The 21,181-nt window shown below is 40.5% G+C and overlaps 1 protein-coding gene across 1 annotated transcript in view; it reads right to left on the reverse strand.

Moving 5' to 3' along the window:
- Nucleotides 1-21,181, reverse strand: part of PSMB7 (proteasome 20S subunit beta 7) — a 56,464-nt gene that overhangs the window by 30,862 nt on the left and 4,421 nt on the right. The window contains exon 5 of the mRNA XM_036854547.1: nucleotides 16,753-16,868. Within this exon, the coding sequence (XP_036710442.1) occupies nucleotides 16,753-16,868 (116 nt within the window). The remainder of the gene's footprint in view (nucleotides 1-16,752; nucleotides 16,869-21,181) is intronic.

Raw genomic sequence — 21,181 nt, forward strand, 5'->3', positions numbered from 1 at the left:
ACACATGCACGTGCACAGAGTTGAGAAGTTTCCAGGAAAACAGGAGCTTGCTAAACTGCCTGATTCTGCTTCCCCTGAGATGAAAGATAAGCGGACTCCAAATAAACTTGAAAAGAAGGGGAAATTCAACATTAAAAACAATTTCTAAATCACTTGCAAATTAGCTCCTGCTCCTAGCATTTTTAGGAAAGGAGGACTCTGGCGCCCCCTTTTCAGAAGTACACAGAAGTGCTAGGAAATGGAGTGCAATTGACTTTGTCAACAGGTTTCTAGGAAACTCTGAATGTGTGTCTGCTACTTAGAAAAGAGAAGACAGAACTTCAAATATGACTGCAAACGCCCAAAATGGCAAGAGAACAACATGCAAATCCTCACATAATTTCAAGGCAATGCAACCGGGGGAAGAAGGAACAAGGAGTTTGCCATTAAAAAGAAAAAAGATGATAAACTCAATGAGACGGGTCTTTTTAAATAATTTCAATTCAAGTTTCCCAGATTTTATTTCAATGCCACTTAAAACTATATGTAATAAATCATCAAATTCCATAGTAATACAGCAGCCATTTGACTCACAAAATGTTTAAATATTATATCCCATTTTCCCCATAAACCATAATAATGTCCACAGACATTCCATGATTTCAGCATCAACCTATTAACCTGGCACTCTCATACCCAAAACCAAGGCAAAAATCCTCTGAAGGATTTACCCTGATTTTTTATTCCAAAAACAAGGCCACCTCAGACAATCAGTCAGAACGGCCTGGTTTCCCATTAAGGAATAAACAAACAGAAAAGCCAGGGGACAGTGTACCGGGTATAGGGGCCTCTGCTTTAGACAGTGGGCGTGTCAGATGAAGGAAATGGATGTCATAGGGAATATGCTTTCCACAAATGCAGGATGAGCTCTAAGAGCAAGGGGTATGAGACCTGCCCTCAATTTCTCTTAGAGTAGAGAAGAGGAAGCCAAGAGGGAAGAACAAGAGCGTTCTGTTTGAGCACCCACCGTGGGCCACACATCTATGTTGTCATTTGGTCATCCTCACAGCAACCCAGTGAAGTGATAAAGCTTCTTGTCTAGGATTACAGGACTAACAAGCACAGGGCAGGATTCCTGTCTCAGGTGTGACCCTATGTCACTCTCTCAGACAAAGTTCTACAGGCCACAATATAGTTCAGAGCAGACATGAATGACCTTCCATGACCAGGTCTCTGGCTCGCTCAGCCCCTCCTCCTCCCCAATGTACACACATACTTGACACTCTACCAACACCAAACTGACAATAATTTCCTAAATGCCCAGACCATTTCAAGCCTATCCCACCTTGGCACGTGCTATTCCCTCTGCCCCCTTGACAGTCCACAGAACTCCGAGGCACCCATCCAACCCCAACTGAGAGATGACTTCCTCCCAGAAGCCTTCCTTGACCACCACACCCCCATGAGAGTTTATCTCTGCCAACTGTCCATCCCTTCACAGCTGCATCCGCCATACCTAGCAGTCTCTGGCACACAGTGAGCACTAAATAGAATTTGCTACATTAGGCTGGGCTGATTTCAGTACAACTGTTCAAATGGAGGAGTTGGGGAAACGGAGCTGGCCCTGAAGGAGTGACGACAGCAATAAATGCCTTGATAAAGTGTAAAAGAACATTTATTACCTAATTTATCATACCGGGATGAATATAAGACAAACTGAAATGTAAAGCAAGTCAATTTTCAAAAGAAAAGAAAGCTTTAAACCCACAAAACTATGTCCTATTATACGTCCTAGTCTGGTCTGAACTCTATGATATCACAGGAATGAAACGCCCTCCTTGGATTTCTGCATTTTTCTACCAAAGCTCTGTCTCATCAGTAGTTTCCAGGTAGCTGCTCCTTAGCAACCTCCACCAACTCTGCTTTTTTCAGCCCACCCACAGTTACTGGAAGCCAGCGTTGCTTCCAGAACAAAGCTCTTTAAAACAGAAATACGAGGTACAATTCAGTGACCAGCATTTAGAGAGACAGTGTGCATGACACTGTGACGGCTACCTAGTTACCCACTGACTTACCTCTGCATCCACTGTCCTTCCCCAAGCTCGCCCACGCCATCCACACACACCCACCTGCTCAACAACCAACTCCCAAACCACCCAGCACGCAGGCTGTGGGGAGAGAGAGAGACAGGGGGAAGGGTACACAACTCAGCCCTCTTTCATCCACGGGGGACAGAAACTGCTCTGCACCCCCTGATCCACTGCAGCCACCTGGGTAGGCACCGCCTTACCCTGGCTGTCCAGGTTTGATGCTTATTAGAAGAATTCAAGAGACGCCCCTGTGAGTCCCAGAAAGCACGGTCTTGCTCCCCATCTCTGACTGCCAGGGCCTGACTCACCCACAGACCTTCAAGATGACTCCACGGGGTGCCCACACTGCAGACCTCCAGGAGAAGAGGGCTCAGGCATAAACGCCACACGGGTCACATCTCCAGCCACACTTTTAAAATGAAGTATCTGTCTTATTAATAATAGGCGGCTGGCTTAAAAAAAAAAAAAAAGACTAACACCTGTAAACAATGTAAAATATAAGCCCTGAAACTCAGAGAAATATGTGCAACACACAGGGCATTAATAAGTAAAAAGAGCTCACAGATAAATAACATCAATACACCAACAGAGAAAAGGACACAGCAGTTTACAGAAGAGAAAAAAAGTAGAGGCCTATACACATTTAGAGACACTGTTCAAGTTCACTAGTAATCAGAGAAATACAAATTGAAACTAAATAGCCATTTTTTGGCTTTTAGATTAGCAAAAATTAAAAAGAATAATACCCAGGGCTGACAAAGATGTAGTAAAAAGGGCAATCTAACATTCTTGTAGAAGCACAAATGGATAGAACTTTTCTAACACACAATTTAGAAACATCAATCAGAAAGCATAAAGCTATACATACCCACCAAACCCGCAATTCTGCTAGAGACATATTCTAAAGAAATAAATGGATAAGTACCCAAATGACATTATGATCGCTGTTTAGATTAGAAAAAAGCAAAAATAACAACAGCAACAGTAACAAAAACTGGAGATAAATGTAAAGGTCCAACACCAACAATCAGGAGACAGGGAAAATAAACAAATACTATATACATGGTGATTAAACATAATATTTTTTGGCAATGTCCATGATACAATATTTACTGAGGGAAAAACATGTTCCCAAGCAAAATTAACAGATATGTTTATATAATACATATTATACACATCTGGAAGAAAATTTTTTTAAATTATGCTTATTTCTGGGTGGTGCTATATTCTTTTGTTTACTTGTGTTTTATTTTCTTTTCAAAGACAATGCATTACTTACAATTTTTTAAGATATACACTTGGAGAAAATAAGAATTCAACTTTGTTAAGGGATTAAAAAAAAAAAACCCTAAAGACCAAGACCTTGCCAGCTGTCACAGTCTTGCTGTGTAACAGCAGCAGCAGGCAGCTTAGTCCTGAAATCTGTACACAGGGGCCCGAAGGTCAACCCACGCATGCGTCAACAGTCCCAAGGAACAACAGCAGTCAATCATCACAAATAAATACACCACGTCTCTCTACCACAGTCCTTAGGAGGGCTTCCTTAGGACAGGCACCAAAATTTTTAAAAAAGAGATAAAATCATCTTAACAATGAAGTCCTTTGAGCATATCAGCGCCAAGCCAGATCTCACTTATCCAGAAGTATACTATGTGGCAAACAAATTACTAAACAGACCACAACAGACACAGTCCACGTGGTGTTTTATGAAATTTCAAAGCACAGTCACGTGAGTTTTGTCTGCTCCTCAGACATGGCAGGTAAGTGCAGTCCCATTTCACAGAAGGGAAGACTGAATCTTGGAGATAAGGAACTCACCCAGATCACACAGCTAGTGATTAGCAAATCTGGGAATGTGAGCCCCGATCGTCCTAAATTTAAAGTGTCCAACACTGCTTCTGTTCCATGTGCTGCCTCTTAAATTACAAAGCCAAATGCTTGAAATTAAGATTAGCAAGTAAGCATGGAAGCAGCTCTATTTTCTTAACTCTCCACCCCCAAAAGCATGCTTTCTAACTTACTTTTTGCTCAGATTACAGCAGAATGATTTCCACACATCTGGATACAGTTAATTTGTGTTGTTTTGCTTGGAAATTCAAATCAGACTGGGATTTCAGTTAAATGTTTTAAATGATTAAACAGATGCCATTCACTATTTAGCAATGCCACTCAAGTATCTAAGCATTTATTTTTAAATAGCCCCATTCAAAAAAAATAAAATAAAACAGTGAAATTAGTCTCCATTTTCTAAACCCTCTGAGAGTGTTTCTGATTTTAGTTTATCAGCATTAGTATTAGTAGTTCAGTCTGAATCCTAACTTTTTCTGAGAGAACAATCCAACTCAGGACAAAATTTGAAATGTATCAAGAAAATTTTACTAAGATATTTTTACTTGCTCTATATATTTAAAAAAATACCTCCATTAATATGGCTTAAGGATAGTGGGATTTTTTTTAAAACATGAAACGTGTTATTTTTATACATGTCAGGGTTCACTCAAGTATGAAATCAAACTTGGCAATTCTAGAACTTATTTTATCAGACATGCTGAAGAAACTATAAAAGACAAATAATTTTCTAAAACCTGCTGCTCTAAGTCAAGCTCTAGAAAGGATCTGAAAGCCAGCAGGTAGAAATCTGCTTTTTCTAATAAGGTCTAAGCTCACAAATTCTCACACTGGGGAAGGGAAAATATTTACCCTTAAGACCTTATCGGTCCCAGACCCTAACTCATGTGGTGCAGGTATTTCCTCATTTTACAGACACGGAAACTGAGGCTCAGCTGATTTAAAGGCAATAAGGCGAGCCAAGATTCAAATCTAGGTCTTGTGGCTCTTTAGCCCATGCACCTTTCAGAAGGGCAACTCTCCACTCATTCTTTCGAACCAACCATCCCAGGTGCCCACTGGGCAGCAGGCTCTGGAACACAGATGCAAAGATGTGGCACAGCTCTGAGCTTCCTGCCTGTTTTCCCACAGCACACCATTGAGGCCCTCCCAGCCCTGCACGACTGCCAAGCTGCTCCCGGTGGCACCACCACAGCAAGCACAAGGTAAATGGTGCCCCAGAAACTACAGGACAGCAGCCCTACTGCCCTGGCTGCCTCCCCGCACAAAGGGGAAGATGATAGAATGTGTCTTCCTCATAGGTCGGCTGAGACCTGAATGAGATGGCGCATGTAAAACAGAATGCCTGGCACATAGTAAAAGCTCAGTAAAAGTTAGCTGTTACAAATACTCTAACACAAGGTCCCCGTCCTCCAGGGGCTCTTTTATACAATCATTCTCAACAACTCTCAAGGTCGGCAACTTTAACAGAAATGGAGGTCTTTAAAATTTCTTCTCTCAAAGTCGTGAAGTTCTGAGAGGCAGCAGGAAATGGATTTCTAACTGCTTTTCCCCCAAATCAATTCAACCAGATCTTTTCAGGAAAAGAGCTGCTCCTTCTGCTAAGAAGTGGTCCATTTTAAGCACCCAAGGACCTGTTTGCCACCGTGGCCTGCCAAGGTGTAAGATGTATGCAGCGATAAAAGAGTAACACAGAGAACTTCTCATCCATCAGTATCAGCTCTCCCTGACAGAGTGCTTACTCACACTTGCTCATTGTTAGTCAACTGGCCACTCATCCTGGACAAAATTTGGTGCTCTCCACAGACCCATGGACGGGGATCATTTTTCACTCTGTTTCTGTCTACAAGGTCTGGTCTCCTGGTGTTGGTGTCTGCTCTGGAGGCCAACACTGCCAATGTGTGAAGAGCTGATTCATGAAAATAAAACAATGTTGGTGCCGGGGGACCACATTCAGCCACTAGAGAGCAGTGGAACTCCTCTCAGAGCTTGGGAAGACTCAGACACTGACTTGAAACGGTTTAAATGTATGCATACATTTCATTATAAGTCTTGGCCAAAAGCTTCGAGGAGAGGCAGGGCAGGCAATCAGACAATCTTGCATGGGGTGCTGAAATCCAGATTTGTCCTTTGTCAGCATAAGCAGTTTAATTTGATGTCTTCACTCCTGAGTAAGCACTGAGTATTACATTTAAACCCCCCGTGAGGGGAAAGAATGCTTCCTTTTCATCAGCAAATGTACCTCAATGTCATTTTATCCCCAATGAAAAAAAATATATATATACATATTCCATTTAATATGCTAAGAAATAGATTTTAAAGCATCCAACAACATTTCATTCAGAAACTAATTTCTCAAAAAATGCAGTTCCTTTTCTAAATGTAATGTACTCAAAAAGGAGTTAAATTTTACTCTAAGTAAATAATGTAAAACACCACTCGAAGGGAACAGGGGGTTTTCTTATAATTGCAACTGCAACGTCTCATTGACCTGACAGGTTATAAACACTTATTCTTAAGAAAAGACTAACATTTGGGGCATTCAGGCCTAAAAAGTGAAAGGCTGTGTTTTATTAATGTATTTTAATGAAATGCCACAAGGTATGAGGACAGAAAACTGTTCTCCTTCAAACAGAGAAGTCACCTAACCCTATGTGTAAAGGATAAGATGGAGGATGAAAATTACCTCTCCTAATCATCAGGCTCCCACAATCATCAGGCCCCACCAGGAAACAACCTCTCACTCAGCACTGCGGAGCGCAGGGCACACACTTCTCTCTCCCGCTGCAGGACCTTGAGGCAGTTAGAGCTGACAGGTCTTTCAAAGGCACCCTTTACTCTGGCCCGCATTTCAAAATAGCTTCCCAAACTGCAAGTTAATCCCTTTGCAGGCCTTTTCCAAGTTTTCCTGTCCCTTAGAACCCTCTAGGACAAAGGACCACAGAGTTTAATAATTTATAAAAACACATTTAGTCTTAATTGTAAGTAAAGGTTTATCTTGTCCATAGAGCCTTGTGCAAACAATAATAAATCCTATTTACTGGAAAAATGTGCAAAACACTGTTACATATATTTTTTCACTTTATTCATCTGTGGACTAGATGGTATTATCTCCACTTTATAGATGCAAAAAAACAAAACAACAACAACAAAAAAACTAAGATCAGAGAGGTAAAGGAACCTAACCAAAAACACACAGCTAGTAATGGCAGATCTGGTTGCCAACAAATCCCTAGTTATATGACCTCCACATAAAAAGTCTTCTGATGTATAAAATGACTTTCCACTTGGTCTGTTCAACAAGAAAGTAAAAGATCATCAAGCACTAGGTTACGAGAATGTAAAGGCACTTTTTGTAGTAGGGCCAATTCTGAAACAAGAGCAGGTAAAGATGAACTAATTAACCCCACTCTCTCTGAAATGGGGTTTAAAAAGCAAAGGACTTGGGCTTCCCTGGTGGCGCAGTGGTTGAGAATCTGCCTGCCAATGCAGGGGACATGGGTTCGAGCCCTGGTCTGGGAGGATCCCACATGCCGCGGAGCAACTGGGCCCGTGAGCCACAGCTACTGAGCCTGCGCGTCTGGGCCTGTGCTCCGCAGCGGGAGAGGCCACGATAGTGAGAGGCACGGCGCGCGCGCCGCGATGAAGAGTGGCCCCCACTTGCCACAGCTGGAGAAGGCCCTCGCACAGAAACGAAGACCCAACACAGCCATAAATAAATAAATAAATAAATTTAAGAAAAATATAAAATAAACATTAAAAAAAAAAAAGCAAAGGACTTAAAACTGTGCGCACTGCATTTAAGTTCTGAAATGTACTCCTAGCAAGGGCTTTTATTTGGTTGTAGACTAAGGACTAAAGTCAAATCAGAAAAGACTTCGTGGTGAAATGTCAGAGCAGAAAAAACAGGAGGAAGAGCACCCTAACATTAATTCAATACCTCACTATTTTACCTACAAGAGACATTTAATATTTTCTACACAGAATCAAGAACAAAGTCTACTCTAATTAGAACAGATAAAGAACCAGCAAGAACTGGCTCTATTACATTCCCTGAAACAACATGATGAATTGCAGAAGTAAATATTTTCTCATCTCCTAACATACTGGCACCATCTATTGGCTTAGTACCACCATTGCAACAACCAGGAATCAAGATGCATAACCCAACTTTCATGGGCTTTTGGTTCCCAGCTGCTTAATTCCTGGCATTCCACAGTGGTACAAATTTTAAGATATAAAATCCATGCATCGCACATTTTAAATCTTCTGAAATTCATCTTATATATATTAATCAAAGCAGGAAAAATGGCCAGAAAAATTTCAGTACACAGAACTGCACACAGAGAATGTGTTAGCACTAAAATTATCAAAACACCATGCATCAAACATCAATGATGTTCTACACACAAAGATTTTTACATGTGGTTATCTCACTTAATCCTCACACATTACCCATGGAACAGATCCTCTAACCCCCATTTTCCTGAAGGAGAAACCAACACTCACAGCCAAACAACTAATAAATGTTGGACTTAGATCTGAACCCAGTATGACTACAAAGACCAGCTCTTTTCACTATCCCACCCTACCTCAGAAAATTAAAAACGACTCCAGAGCAACACATGCAGGGGAAAAGCACATAGTGCTTTACAGAGCGTGTTCACACACGTGACATGGCAGCATCCCAATAACCCAGTGACCTTCAAGTCAAAAAAAATCAGCTTCTTTTTAGAAATGAGGGGTTTGAGGTTCAGAGAGGTTAGGTGATGACTAGCTCTGGTCAATCAGGGCTGTGACTGAAGCCAGGGCTTCCATCTCTTTCTCTAGGATTCTAGGTAATACCTCAGCTGGTTACAGAAAAGCCGGCTCTGGGTGGTCACTGGCTGTACAGACAAAGCTCCCACCAGGATGGGGTTCCCGCCACTGCATAGTCCTTGACCCACAGAGAGCAGGGGACAAGACTCACTCCAGTCCTGATGGAGACCCATGCTTACAGAACGCCTGCACAGTCACCCGGCCCACACTAGTCAGGAAAAAGAATTTCCAGCTCAGGAAAAAGAATTTCCAGCAACACTAGAGCTACAAGGTCATGTGCCCTCTGAGAAGGCTTTTACGTGGGTCGACGAACTAAATACAGTGCTGCTGAGTTCACATCTGATTTCAGCGTTGAAAATGAATGTGGAAGAAATATTTGCCATCTTATAGTGCACTGATTTGATACAGCGCAGGACAATGTTTCAAATCGCGTCATGTGGAGATAACAAAATGTCTGCACAAAGGTTGCACTTTAGTGTAAAAATATGGAGAAATGGCAGGTCTGAATTCCCTACTGATGTTCCTAAGTTCCAACTTAATTCTAAAACTCTTCTTTGCCCACAAGGTGAGACATCTGGTATGTTTACTACTCTGTCCTGAATCTTTTTAATTGCTAGGGGGCTCTGTAAACTGGGACTTAAGAGGTACATTCCAGTAATTAGGAAATTGTATAACCAGTTTATCTGGAGATAGAATTTTACCTGGACGGCCCTGGCAGTGACCCAAAGTCTTCCCTAATGGTGCATATCAATGTTTATTCCTTAAGTTAGTATTCCTAAATTGTCCAAGGGCCTCATTTCCAGGAATGTCGTGCTTTAAATTTCATTCATATTAATTCTCTATGTGAATAAGTGGGCAAAATAAAAATTTTATATATGTTGCCAATGCAGCTACAAGGAACACTGCCAAACTAACAGCAAAAGATGGTCCCCAAGCTTCTCCTGACAGTACTTCAGTTTGCTTAATAAAGAAAAGCTGGCAAGTTAAAAGAATAAGCTAATTAATCTGAGAATTAAAAGAACCCGTATTTTGTCTATAAAAAAAAACCATAACCCTTTTCCCTTTCTTAATAAAGAAAAGTCAAAAATCTTGCCTGGTTTTTCACAATCACACTAATCAATCACCTACAGTCTCTTACAAATTATTTTCTTTAAAAATAAATAATTAAATGAAACCTAAGGGGTCCTTTCTTCTTCTTTTTTTTTTTCTTTCTTCTTTTTTAAGAATGGACCAAAACACATTTGGTCTGGACCACATGCCACACACTACTCACAGCAATAACAAAGCCAAGGGGGAAAAGCCACAGAGACCAGGGTTCTCATGCCAGATCATGCACCTCCAGGCTGTGTGACCCCGGCATACCTCTCTGAGCCTCAATTTCCTCGCCCTCAAGACAGGGGTGATAGTACCCACTTCACAGCAGTGCAAAGACTAAATCAGTCAAGTGTCTCACAACAGTTGCTGGCGCTGCAGCTGGCAAGCTGCTGGACGAACGCTGCTATCATTATGGCCAACACCCCGTTCACAAAAAAGGTTTTAGGACAGAAGCTGTCCGAGGGCCACACCACGAGGAGTTTGATACACTCTTCTCTTAAGCAAACCCTCTGGAAGGCAAGCCCTCAGCGAGGAGGCTCCTGGACACTGTGCTCAAGGAGCTGTGCCAGCATGTTAGAGATGCGCAAGACAAGACAGGTGTCTTCTATTCAATGTAAATTAAGAGTAGCCTTCAGGCGCCTGGCTAGTCGCCAATACAGGCCCATGGGTAGACAAAATGTAGACACCCTTGTCTTACAGGTAATTTGTAGCTTCCAGCTCTTACTGTCAAATCACTCAGGAAAAAGAAAAGATTCATTACAAAGTTGTATTTTTATTTCTCATAATAAAAAACTCCTACTTTCACTAAAACATGAGAATTTACATGAAATATTCATTTTCTCACTTACACCACACTTACGGAAAGCCTCAATCCCACAGGGAATGTTAACGTTCTGTGGGCACATTTCAGTTAGGAGGGCCTTCTATTTTATCTGTAGTTGGAGGTTTGGTTTGTAGCTCACCCAAAATAAGTCACATGAATTAAAACAAAACCACCAACTTTTGGCACTTCTGGGGTTCTCTCTCAACATCCATCTCCCCATCCCCTCAAAAAAAAAAAAAAAAGGGAAGAAAGAAAAACCACCACCACCTCCATAGAAGCCAGAACTCCTTCATCAGGAGGAAAGGCAGCGCAGCACACCTCGCACAGCAGGGAAAGAGGCATCAAGCCCTGCTCAAAAGTGAACAATGGCCAAAAGAAACTGAAAGAATGGCAAAGACAAAACCAGGACAGCACAAAAACTGTATTTTATTTCACATTCTCCGATAAAGGCACCCCTTCACAACGGACTTGGATCAGAAAGAAACGAAATATAAAATTCATGTTGTCTTCAGGTGGTAGAATTGCGCATAATTTTTTAAAATTTCCTTTGATACTATAAAGCTGTTTCAGTAAATACTGTTTTTAATACGCAGGAAAGAAAATCCACACAAAGAGCAGTCGAAAATATGCCACACAAATAAATGCCCCTTGGGAATCTGTATAAATATTTTTAGTATTCAGGAGCAAGACTTAATAGCTTAATGAAGTAACATCTGTAAGATGATAAAATCAAAGCAGCTGTGATGAGCTCTCGGGCTTGCTTGAGCTGAAAGACAACTCCCAGCTTTGCTGCTTACAGGCAGGGCAGCAATGGGCAGGTTAGTAAATATAAGTTTCAGGTTTCTCATCAATAAGAAGGTAATGATAGCATCCCTTGCACAGAATTTTAACTGAAAATAATGTGATGGCACCAGCAGACACTGGCACAGAGACACTTCCAAATATGCTTTAAATTTAAAATAATACTAAGCTTTAAAAAAAAAAAAAAAGACCTATCACATATGCAGTGCTTTGTGCTGTTCTCTTACGGCTCAACTGAAGCCACATAAATGGAACACAATCTAAACCAACTCTACTCCAGGGGTACTGTAAACTGTTCATAATAAACAGCAGTTAAGGTTTCTAACACTAGGTTTCACACATGCTTTGGCACAAGCAAGTTAGAGAATCAGAAAATTAATTCACCATCAAATATTCACTGAGTCATACAGGACTCCGTGAGACTCTGGGAGTGAGACAGATTCTACTGACAGAGATCTCAGATTCTTACAGGGGCAGGAAGGACAAGAGCCAGGGAAAGTAGAGTCTGGACACGGTTGAAATCCTGGAATCAAGCTGCACACCAAATTACTGGAGAGGGACTTGCTAACAGCCTGGGGCAGTCACGAGGGAATGGCTTCTGGGCTAGATCTTGGATGATGAGTAGGAACACTCCGGGCAGAAAACGCATTTCTGAAAGAAGGCAGCACAGCAGCAGTGGGGGGTGAAAGGCAGTTCAGAGGAGGGCAAGGGGCCTGTTGCCACAAACACCTAAGGTACATGTGGAGGAGGAAGAAGAAAAAGGGTCTAGAGCCAGACTGGAAGGAAGATGACCCCGGTGGAGGAGTTACTGCAACACTGTCCTGCAACACTGTGGTCAAGAGCCGGGAAGGAACTGGCACTGAGGAAGACAGGAGAGGATGGCCAGAGACCCCGCATGGGGCCTAATGGCTGGCTGGTTTCTGAGTGCTCTCTGTGACGACCGTGGCCATCCCTGTGCCATTGGACCCATGCACACATTCAACATTTCTGGCCAGATGTAATCTCCCTCTCTGCCTCTAGACTTCCCACATGCCAATCCTCCTTCCGACAGCTGTCAGGCTGCTCTAACAAGCGAATCTTATCCTATCATCCCCTGGCTTGAAAAGAGTAGATGGGAACCTCCAGGACAAAATCAAACAACTCAGCCTGTACCATCAGGACTCTCCGGCCTAGCTTTCCAGCCTTGCCTCTGCCCCACCCTCCTGAACGTCTGTACATCTTCATCCCTCTACATCTTCTGCTGTGCCCCCAACATGGAACACTCCCCCCACCCACTGCACTCGCTTCACCCATCCAGCAAACTCTGGCCTTTCAGTTCTTTGATCATACTGGTCCCTTGTGCACTGCAGGGCCTGTAAAGTCTTTCCTTTGGGGGTAGGGAGTAGGGTGGCAAATTCCTGGCTAATTCCTACTTATCATTCAGGTCTCAGCTTAAGTGTTAAGTTTTCCCCATCTTTCACCTACCAGACTGGCAAGAATATCCAAAGTAGGAGAGTTTATAAGAGAAAGGCATTCTCATATTCTCTTGGTGGAATACAAACTAGTACAATCTTTTTGGAGGGCAATTTGGCAATAGCTCTCAAAAGGTAAAATGCACTGTATGACCAGCCATCTGTCACTTTTTGGGGCTGCCCAGTAGCTATACTTCCTTTCTATGTCTGGGGAACCCCCCCCCCACCTTATAAACGGATGACTGAGCCTCACCAATCATCACCAACCAAGCACCCACTCTTCCCTATAAGGAACTCTCAGACAGTGACCACCCTTCCCTATAAGGAACTCTCGGACAGTGAATGAGATGGCAGGAAGCCTCAGTTCCAGATGAGGCAGCCAGAGCAGCAGAGTGACCAGCGAGCCAGGGCCTGTGCCAGCTGGGCCAGCAGTGTGGTCTGCAGCATTCTGCCTTCGCCTGCAATGGCCCATTCTGCAGCATTATTTCTGAAACTGTTCTTGGCCCCAAACCCAGTTCCTGCCCTCCTATTCTGTGAGCCACCTACTATCCTTTAAAAATTAAAAATTCCCCCTTTCTTAAATCATCCAGTGATTCTAATGATTACAACAGAGAATTCTGAGCAATACATGCACACACTCTAATCCAGAACTCCACTACTAGGAACTTGTCAGATGTACTTACACAAGTACACCAAGACATATACTCATCAATAGGATAATGGGTCACTAAATCATGGTAGAGACATGTAATACAATTTTATGAAGGTGTTGTTGTAGATTTGATATAGATCTACAAGCACTGATACAAAAACTTCTTCAAAACAAGTTAATAGTAATGGAACAGTATCTACAGCATGACCTCAGCTGTGTATTTTTAATAGGGATAGACAGATAGATGACAGATGACAGAGATATATATAGGTGGATCATAAAACATTTTCTGAGAAAAAACACAATAAACCCTTAACAGTGGTTACTTTGGGGAAATATGAAAGAGACTTACTTTTCATGTAATACTTTTCCCCACTTGAATGTTTTGTCATGTTCATAAATTACTTTCATTAGAAAATGTTTTCATGTCACTTGCCCAGTAAGGACTTCCCAAACACCCATCATCCACATGCTCCTTCCTGTATTCTCTCTTATTACTGTTTTTTTCCTCCAGCGCACTTAGCACAGTGCATTCTTTTAGATTAATGTGTATTTACTTAATTCCTATCTCCCGCAAGAGGCTATAAGCTCTGAGGATAGGTGCTGTGTTGACCACTATATTCCCAGTGCCTAGCACATAGCAGATGCTAAATAAATATCTGATACATGAATGAAAGTAACTTATCCTTCTTTTAAGATTCAGCTCAAGTGAAGTGAAGCTTTCCCTGAAATCTTCCAGTTTAGACCCTTTCTCCCTTGGGCCTCCAATGGCCTTTGTACCTACTGCCCTTGTCAGTTTATACATCTATCTCCCCCATTACACTGGGAATATGTTGAGGGTAAGGATCCAGACATTCAACCTCTCTCTGTGGAGCCTGCTACAGTGCTTTTACACAGAAGGCACTCAAGAAATAGTTGATAAATGAACAGATGAACAAACAAACTAAACCTCAAAGTAACAACTTACTTGTGTATCTAAAATCAGGTGTTACTGATGTCTTGCTCTTCTTAATCTTCTTAATCTCTTATGAAAGCAAAACCAGACTGTGGAGAGTGATGATTTCTGAGCAGAAGTGTGCCATAAAATCAAAGCTGTGGAGCCATCACCCTGGACTCACATTGGACTTGGAGGGAAGCAAGATCACTGTCAGCCAGGACAGAGCACAAAGTGGAGTTGCAGGAATGAAATGAGCAGACACAAATCTGCTTTACTCACTTTCAACAACTTTTCCTAAATTCAGGATTATGCTCATAAGACAAATTACTACAGTTCAAAAGCAACAGAAACCAATTCAATTTTTCCATCTTAAAAATGAAAAGGCTTTGTATCAATATTAAATTTCCTGATTTTGATGATTTTATCAAGGTGATGTAAGAGAACATCCTAAAGGATTTTGAGATAGAGGGTTACGGTGTCTGCTATTTCCTCTCGAATGGCTCTATACACCAAAAAATAACAATAATGTATGAGAGAGTGAGCAAAAATGTGGTAAAATGTTAACAACTGACAAACACGAGTAAAGGGTATATATGACTATTCATTGTACATTTTTGTTACTTTCCGGCAAGTGTGAAATTTTTTTTAAAATAAAAAAAAGAAGAAATGAAACTACTTAATAGAAAAGGCTATTCCACCTTTACTGCCATTTAAAGGCATCAAACGGGGGGAAATAAAAACAGTACTTTGATGGAAATAACAAATAAAATGGAACAAAGCAATTCAGAGCAATTCTAAAATTACTGTTAAGTATCTTCATTTTAAAATAATTATTCCATATGGTATCTGGGGACAAATCATTCTTCTCACAAACATGGAACATCTGTTGCATACAAATCTTATAAGAGGCTTGTGTATTACATGGAATGGAATAGCAAAGTCTCAAGCTAGCAATTTCCAAACTATTCAAGGCAGCCATTATTCCTGGCTCTGCAGAGCCAAGATACCAAGACAAAAAATGCAAAAGGTAAACAACAGCTGGAAAAACGCCAGCTACAAATGACCTGTTCAAGTTACTGGACATATGCAATTTCTTTCTTTTTTTTTTTTTAAAGATTTATTTTTGATATGGACCATTTTTAAAGTCTTTATTCAATCTGTTACAATATTGTTTCTGTTTTATGTTTTGGTTTTTTGGCTGTGGGGCATGTGGGATCTTAGCTCCCTGACCAGGACCCGCACCCCCTGCATTGGAAGGTGAAGTCTTAACCACTGGACCGCCAGGGAAGTCCCTGGACATACGCAATTTCACTCAAAAATTTAGCATGAAAGTTAAATTCGAAACTCCCAACTCTTCTAAATATAATTTTATCACTTTTTTTAGTCATTTAAAAAAAAGTACTCTTATCCAGCATTTAGAGCTAAAATACAAATGTACAAGGCTGATCTAAAAAGTGTAGCTACTGTTTATAGGCCAGGCACTGGACCAGATGCTTTATATACATTATTTCTAATCATTATAAATAACCTGCTATGCATGGTAGGTATTACTGATACCATTTCACAAGTATGGAAATCGAGGTTCAGAGAGGACTTATATGCCCAGGATCCCTCAGAGATTAAGTGGCAAAGAGGAACTCTGGTCACTCTAGCTTAAAAAAAAAAAATCTCTGCATGTACCAGGCCTATTCCCCCAGTGAGGCCTCCACTCTAGCCTTCCCTCTGCCCAGGAGGCCCTTCCACTCAGACCTCACCTTCTTCATGAACCTACTTTAACCTTCTCAAGTCCCCTTGCACTGCATTAACATTTTTTAACTTTTTGTTTTGAGATAATTGTAAATTCACATGCAGATGTTAGAAATAATACATCACATTTTTGTACACTCTTGACTCAGTTTCCCACAAAGGTAATATCTTACATAACTGAAGTATAATATCACCTGCATTGTTTTTTTCTCCGACTATTTATCACTTTATAACATATTATAAATATATTTATAATTGCTGCTGTTATTGTCTGTCCACCCCCACTAAAATATAAACTCCCTGCAGGCAAGAATCTTTATCTAAATTTTGTTCACTGCTATATCCCAAGCACATAAAACAGGGCCTAATCCCTAGGAGGAACTCAATAATACTTGTAGAAGGAATCAAAGCACTGTACTGCACTGCCTCCTCTATCAGGAAATAAACCGACTTTAAGAGACCACCTTAGTAAATAAGAGGATTCTGAAACATCAGGGAAACATTACACTCACCCATGGTGACATAAGGCAACTTATCAGTTGATCCATGAGGATAGATGCTGTAGAGGTGAGGTCCAGTAACATCTACTCCCCCCAAAACTAGGGCTGCACCAATGTAACCTTGATACCTGGTGATCAGAGTATGCATAAGAAAAAACAAAAATGAGTCTACATTGCATCACTATAACTTAACCGAAAGTTGTATTTGAAGTCAGACAATAAAAAGCTTTTCTTACACTACTACTGCTTCATTAAATAATTACTGTTTTGAAGGGAAAAAAATAGGGAATGGAGCGAACATACTTGAACATCTACTATCAGCCAATAAAAACTGTAAATTGTGTGAGGCACTCCATGTACCTTACATCATCTTAGTCTCACAACCCCCTTCAAAAGAAGACACTATAATTCTCATTGTAGAGAACAGAAAACCAACCCAAAGACATTTTTAAGCCTCAGAGCCAAGCTTGGCTTACTCCCAAGATCAGCACCCCTCCCATCATACCTCTCTGTGTTTAGCAGATAAGCTCCCTTCCAAGTCAACAGTGAGTTGTTGCTAAACCAAAGCTGTTCAAATTATCAACCTTACCATAGACTCATAGGAAATTAGCTAATGTCAAAACACCTTTCCCTTGAATAAATCCACAAAATTATGACAGATATGAGCTCATACTGAGTAAAAGAAAGAAGTATTTCATCATGCAGGGAAGTGAATGAAGTAACTACATGACAGCCTATAAAACCCATTGCTCCTGCCCACAGTTTAAAGCTGTATCTCTCAGGAACATGGGAGAGAATACATTTTCCACCTCACCCCCACCTCTGTTTAATTCTGCACGTATTTGTTCCTTTGGACCCTCTACTTAGTTGGTTTTCCACTTCTATAGATTGCTTTCCTTGTATCTGGTTCAATTTTTTACCATTAGAACTGCTATGCTAGATAAACATGCTGGATTTAAAGTTCTCCACCGTGAGCCTTTAGCTCTCTGGGAAGAAAAATGAAACCAACACATGCTGAATTTGCCTAATGATACAATCATTAAAACTGATAAAAATAACACAAGAACCAATCAAAGTCATAATTTTAGATTGTCTGAGACGTAGCTACCCATCAGAAAGCGCTCTAGGTCAAGTCCAATATTTCCCGTGTCCCTTGATTACCAATTTATTATTTCAAATCTTCCGTTTATAAGTGAAAAAATAAAGAGCAGGAAAGGATTTTAAAAGCAGCCTCAAGAGGGAACAGAGGCCCAGACAAGGGAAGAAACTGGTCCTAAGCCACATGAGCTAGCAGAAGGGTCAAGACTAGATCCCAGCACTCTGGGATGAGAAGCCAGAATCACCAGATCCACCACTCCCACCCCAGCCCAGTGCTTGATCCACTATATCAACTGCCTGCCAAACACGCTGTTTAGTTAAAGTCAATTAATAACCAGCTAGTTCCCTTCCAAGCTAAAACATAATCTGTTTGATGCCTTTAGAAGAGTCTAAGATATTTTGGCAAGTCAATGAAATCCTTAAAAATGGATCCAGAAATTCTGTCTCCAGGAATCTAATTCTATTGATATAAAAGGACAAATATGCAGAAATGAATGCATAAGAATGTTTTTTGCGGTAACTGTTTATGATGCTAAAAAAGGGGAAACAGAATTAGCTAAACTAATACAGCTATACAACGGAACACGACACAATCGTTAAAAACCATGCTGCATTTTTCATGCACTACTGATGGTAATCTTTCTCAAGGACAATTTTGGCAATATATATTAAAATGTTAAATGTGCCTACCTTTGACCCAGCAATTCTACTTCTAGGAATTTATTTTAGAATACAGCTTAAAGAAATAATAACACAAGTACCTAAAGATTCTATATTCCAAAGGATCGGCAGAATACCTTACAATACCTTAAATACCTTAAAGCAAGCAATACTGTTAGTCTTCAAAAATTGGTTAATAAAATAGATTACTGTGATCCAACAAAAATTAGGATACCGATCTATGGTTCTTAAACTTTTGGGGGCACAGACCCCACGGAAAAAATGATTAAAATTGTGGAACCCTCGCCCATAACAAGTGTACACACACAAATTTTTCACTATTTCAGGAGAGTTACAGGTCTCCAGAAGTCCTCCATGGGCTCAAGGTAAAATCTCTGGATGCCGAGCTCATCTACTGATGGGAACAATATTCACAATATACTGTTATGTGAACAGGGTCAGTTACAAAACAACACATATAGCAGGATTCCATTTTTGCAAATACATACATGAGTATACATGCCTAGTATAAAAGGTCTAAAAATAGATCTCAAAGATTCACAGTGTATGTGCTTAAGTGGCAGAGTGTCAGCTGAAATCTACTTGCTTCTTTTCACATTTCTATAGTGTCTGAATTTTTTACAATGATCATACATTACTTTTACAATAATTTATAAAAAGGTTTTCTTTTTGAAATACTCTAACATGGAAACTACTGAAGAGGCACTGGTAGGTGAAAAGATTAGGTTACATTATGGGACAGAAAGCACAACTATGATCCCTTTTTTTTTTTTTTTTAAGTTTTTAAAAATTTATTTATTTATTTATTTTTGGCTGTGTTGGGTCTTCGTTTCCACGCGAGGGCTTTCTCTAGTTGTGGCAAGCGGGGGCCACTCTTCATCGCGGTGCGCGGGCCTCTCACTATCGTGGCCTCTCTTGTTGCGGAGCACAGGCTCCAGACACGCAGGCTCAGTAGTTGTGGTGCACGGGCCCAGTTGCTCCGCGGCATGTGGGATCTTCCCAGACCAGGGCTCGAACCCGTGTCCCCTGCATTGGCAGGCAGATTCTCAACCACTGCGTCACCAGGGAAGCCCTATGATCCCATTTTTATAGAACAAAATATGTATTATTAAACATAGGGAAAACCTTGAAGAGTGTACCATAATCTGTTAGCACCGACTGCTTACAGGTGGTAGAAATTCAGATAATTTCAGTATTTTTTAATCTAAATCTTCTAGCTTTTTTACTGTGAACATGCACTTATAATACGGAAGGAAGGGAGGAAGGGATGATCAAGTGAATGAACGAACGAATAAATAAATTTAAAAGACTAGGAGTATATACAACCAGCCAAAATGTGATTCTCGCCTATTTTTTCTTTGGGCTTTACTGTATTTTCAGAATTTTCTACAATGAATATATAGTATTTTTGTAAGGAAAAAAAAATACAATATAATAAAATAAAATTTTAAAGCCTCTACATATTCAAATAGTTTCCAGAATACAGAATAGTATATCAAAGATTTCTGCTAGACTCAACAAGAAGGCTCCATGTGCAGAAGGAACAAGCTTCACAGATATCTTCTACATAAATAAAAGTACTGCTTAAGTAAGGAAAAAGACGTCCACTTCTGTTTATCAAACCCTCTTTTCTCACTTATTCACAAACAAGGAAATGGATTATTCAGGGGGAAGAAAACAGCAAGAGTACACCTTGTATTCTTTTTTCAGCCTCTGAATGAGGATCTAACTATGTATCAGGCCCTGTGCTAGGCATTGCATAAGCCTTGTTTCTTTATTCATTTCCTCCCCAAAAGTTAGAGAGACAGAACTATTATCCCCATTTTATTGAGGAAGAAACTGAGACTAAGAAGGGTGAGGTGAACAGCCCAAAGTTACACAAATGTAAGCACTGTAGACAGGATCTGAAGCAAAGTTCTAAAGTCAAATCCTATGCTTTTTTCTCTTGTACTAGTAACCCACTTTACGTAACTCAACAAAAATGTCAAAAGACATAAAGAACCATAATTATCCTGGTTTAAATTTTTGTGTTCTTCTCAAAACTTTGATAAAATTTAACTTTTACAAAGTATGTTAAACTAAAGATAATAAAACACTGAAAAAAGAGAATTTAAATTCCTGAAACATTCTAAAGAGATTAACAGAAACATCTGCTAGATTTAGCTAAATGCTAAATGACACTGCAAGCAATCTTGAAATATTTACTGCAATTTTACAAGTTTAAAAATTGTTTTAAATGTAATGCACCATACAAACCACCAGAGGGAGCTTTACATTTAAAATCAAAATCACAAATGTCTTCAGTTATCTTGACAACAGATGTGCTTTAACAAGTTCTCACACTGCATTGGAAGAATTTATTTGATAGGCGATAATTCTCCAGGATTAGGATGATGATTATGTACATAAATAAATGGAAATCACTGACATAAAGGCTCAGTACAGCCAGAGTAGGAATTGGGTAGATATGGACTAGGCTTCCTGCCCATATGACTCATAAACCCTGGTATCCTCTGCTGTAAAATGGGAACTATTCTACCGGCCTTGCTGCATAGCTATATTAAACCTCATATCCACTTCCTGAGAGCCCAGGGGCCATGCTACACTTGTAGACGAAGACCTGCAAATTCACAGGAAGGCAAGGGCCAGGCAGGAAACAGAG

Source organism: Balaenoptera musculus, chromosome 6, assembly GCF_009873245.2.
Source record: "Balaenoptera musculus isolate JJ_BM4_2016_0621 chromosome 6, mBalMus1.pri.v3, whole genome shotgun sequence".
In the NCBI taxonomy this organism is placed as follows: domain Eukaryota; kingdom Metazoa; phylum Chordata; class Mammalia; order Artiodactyla; family Balaenopteridae; genus Balaenoptera; species Balaenoptera musculus.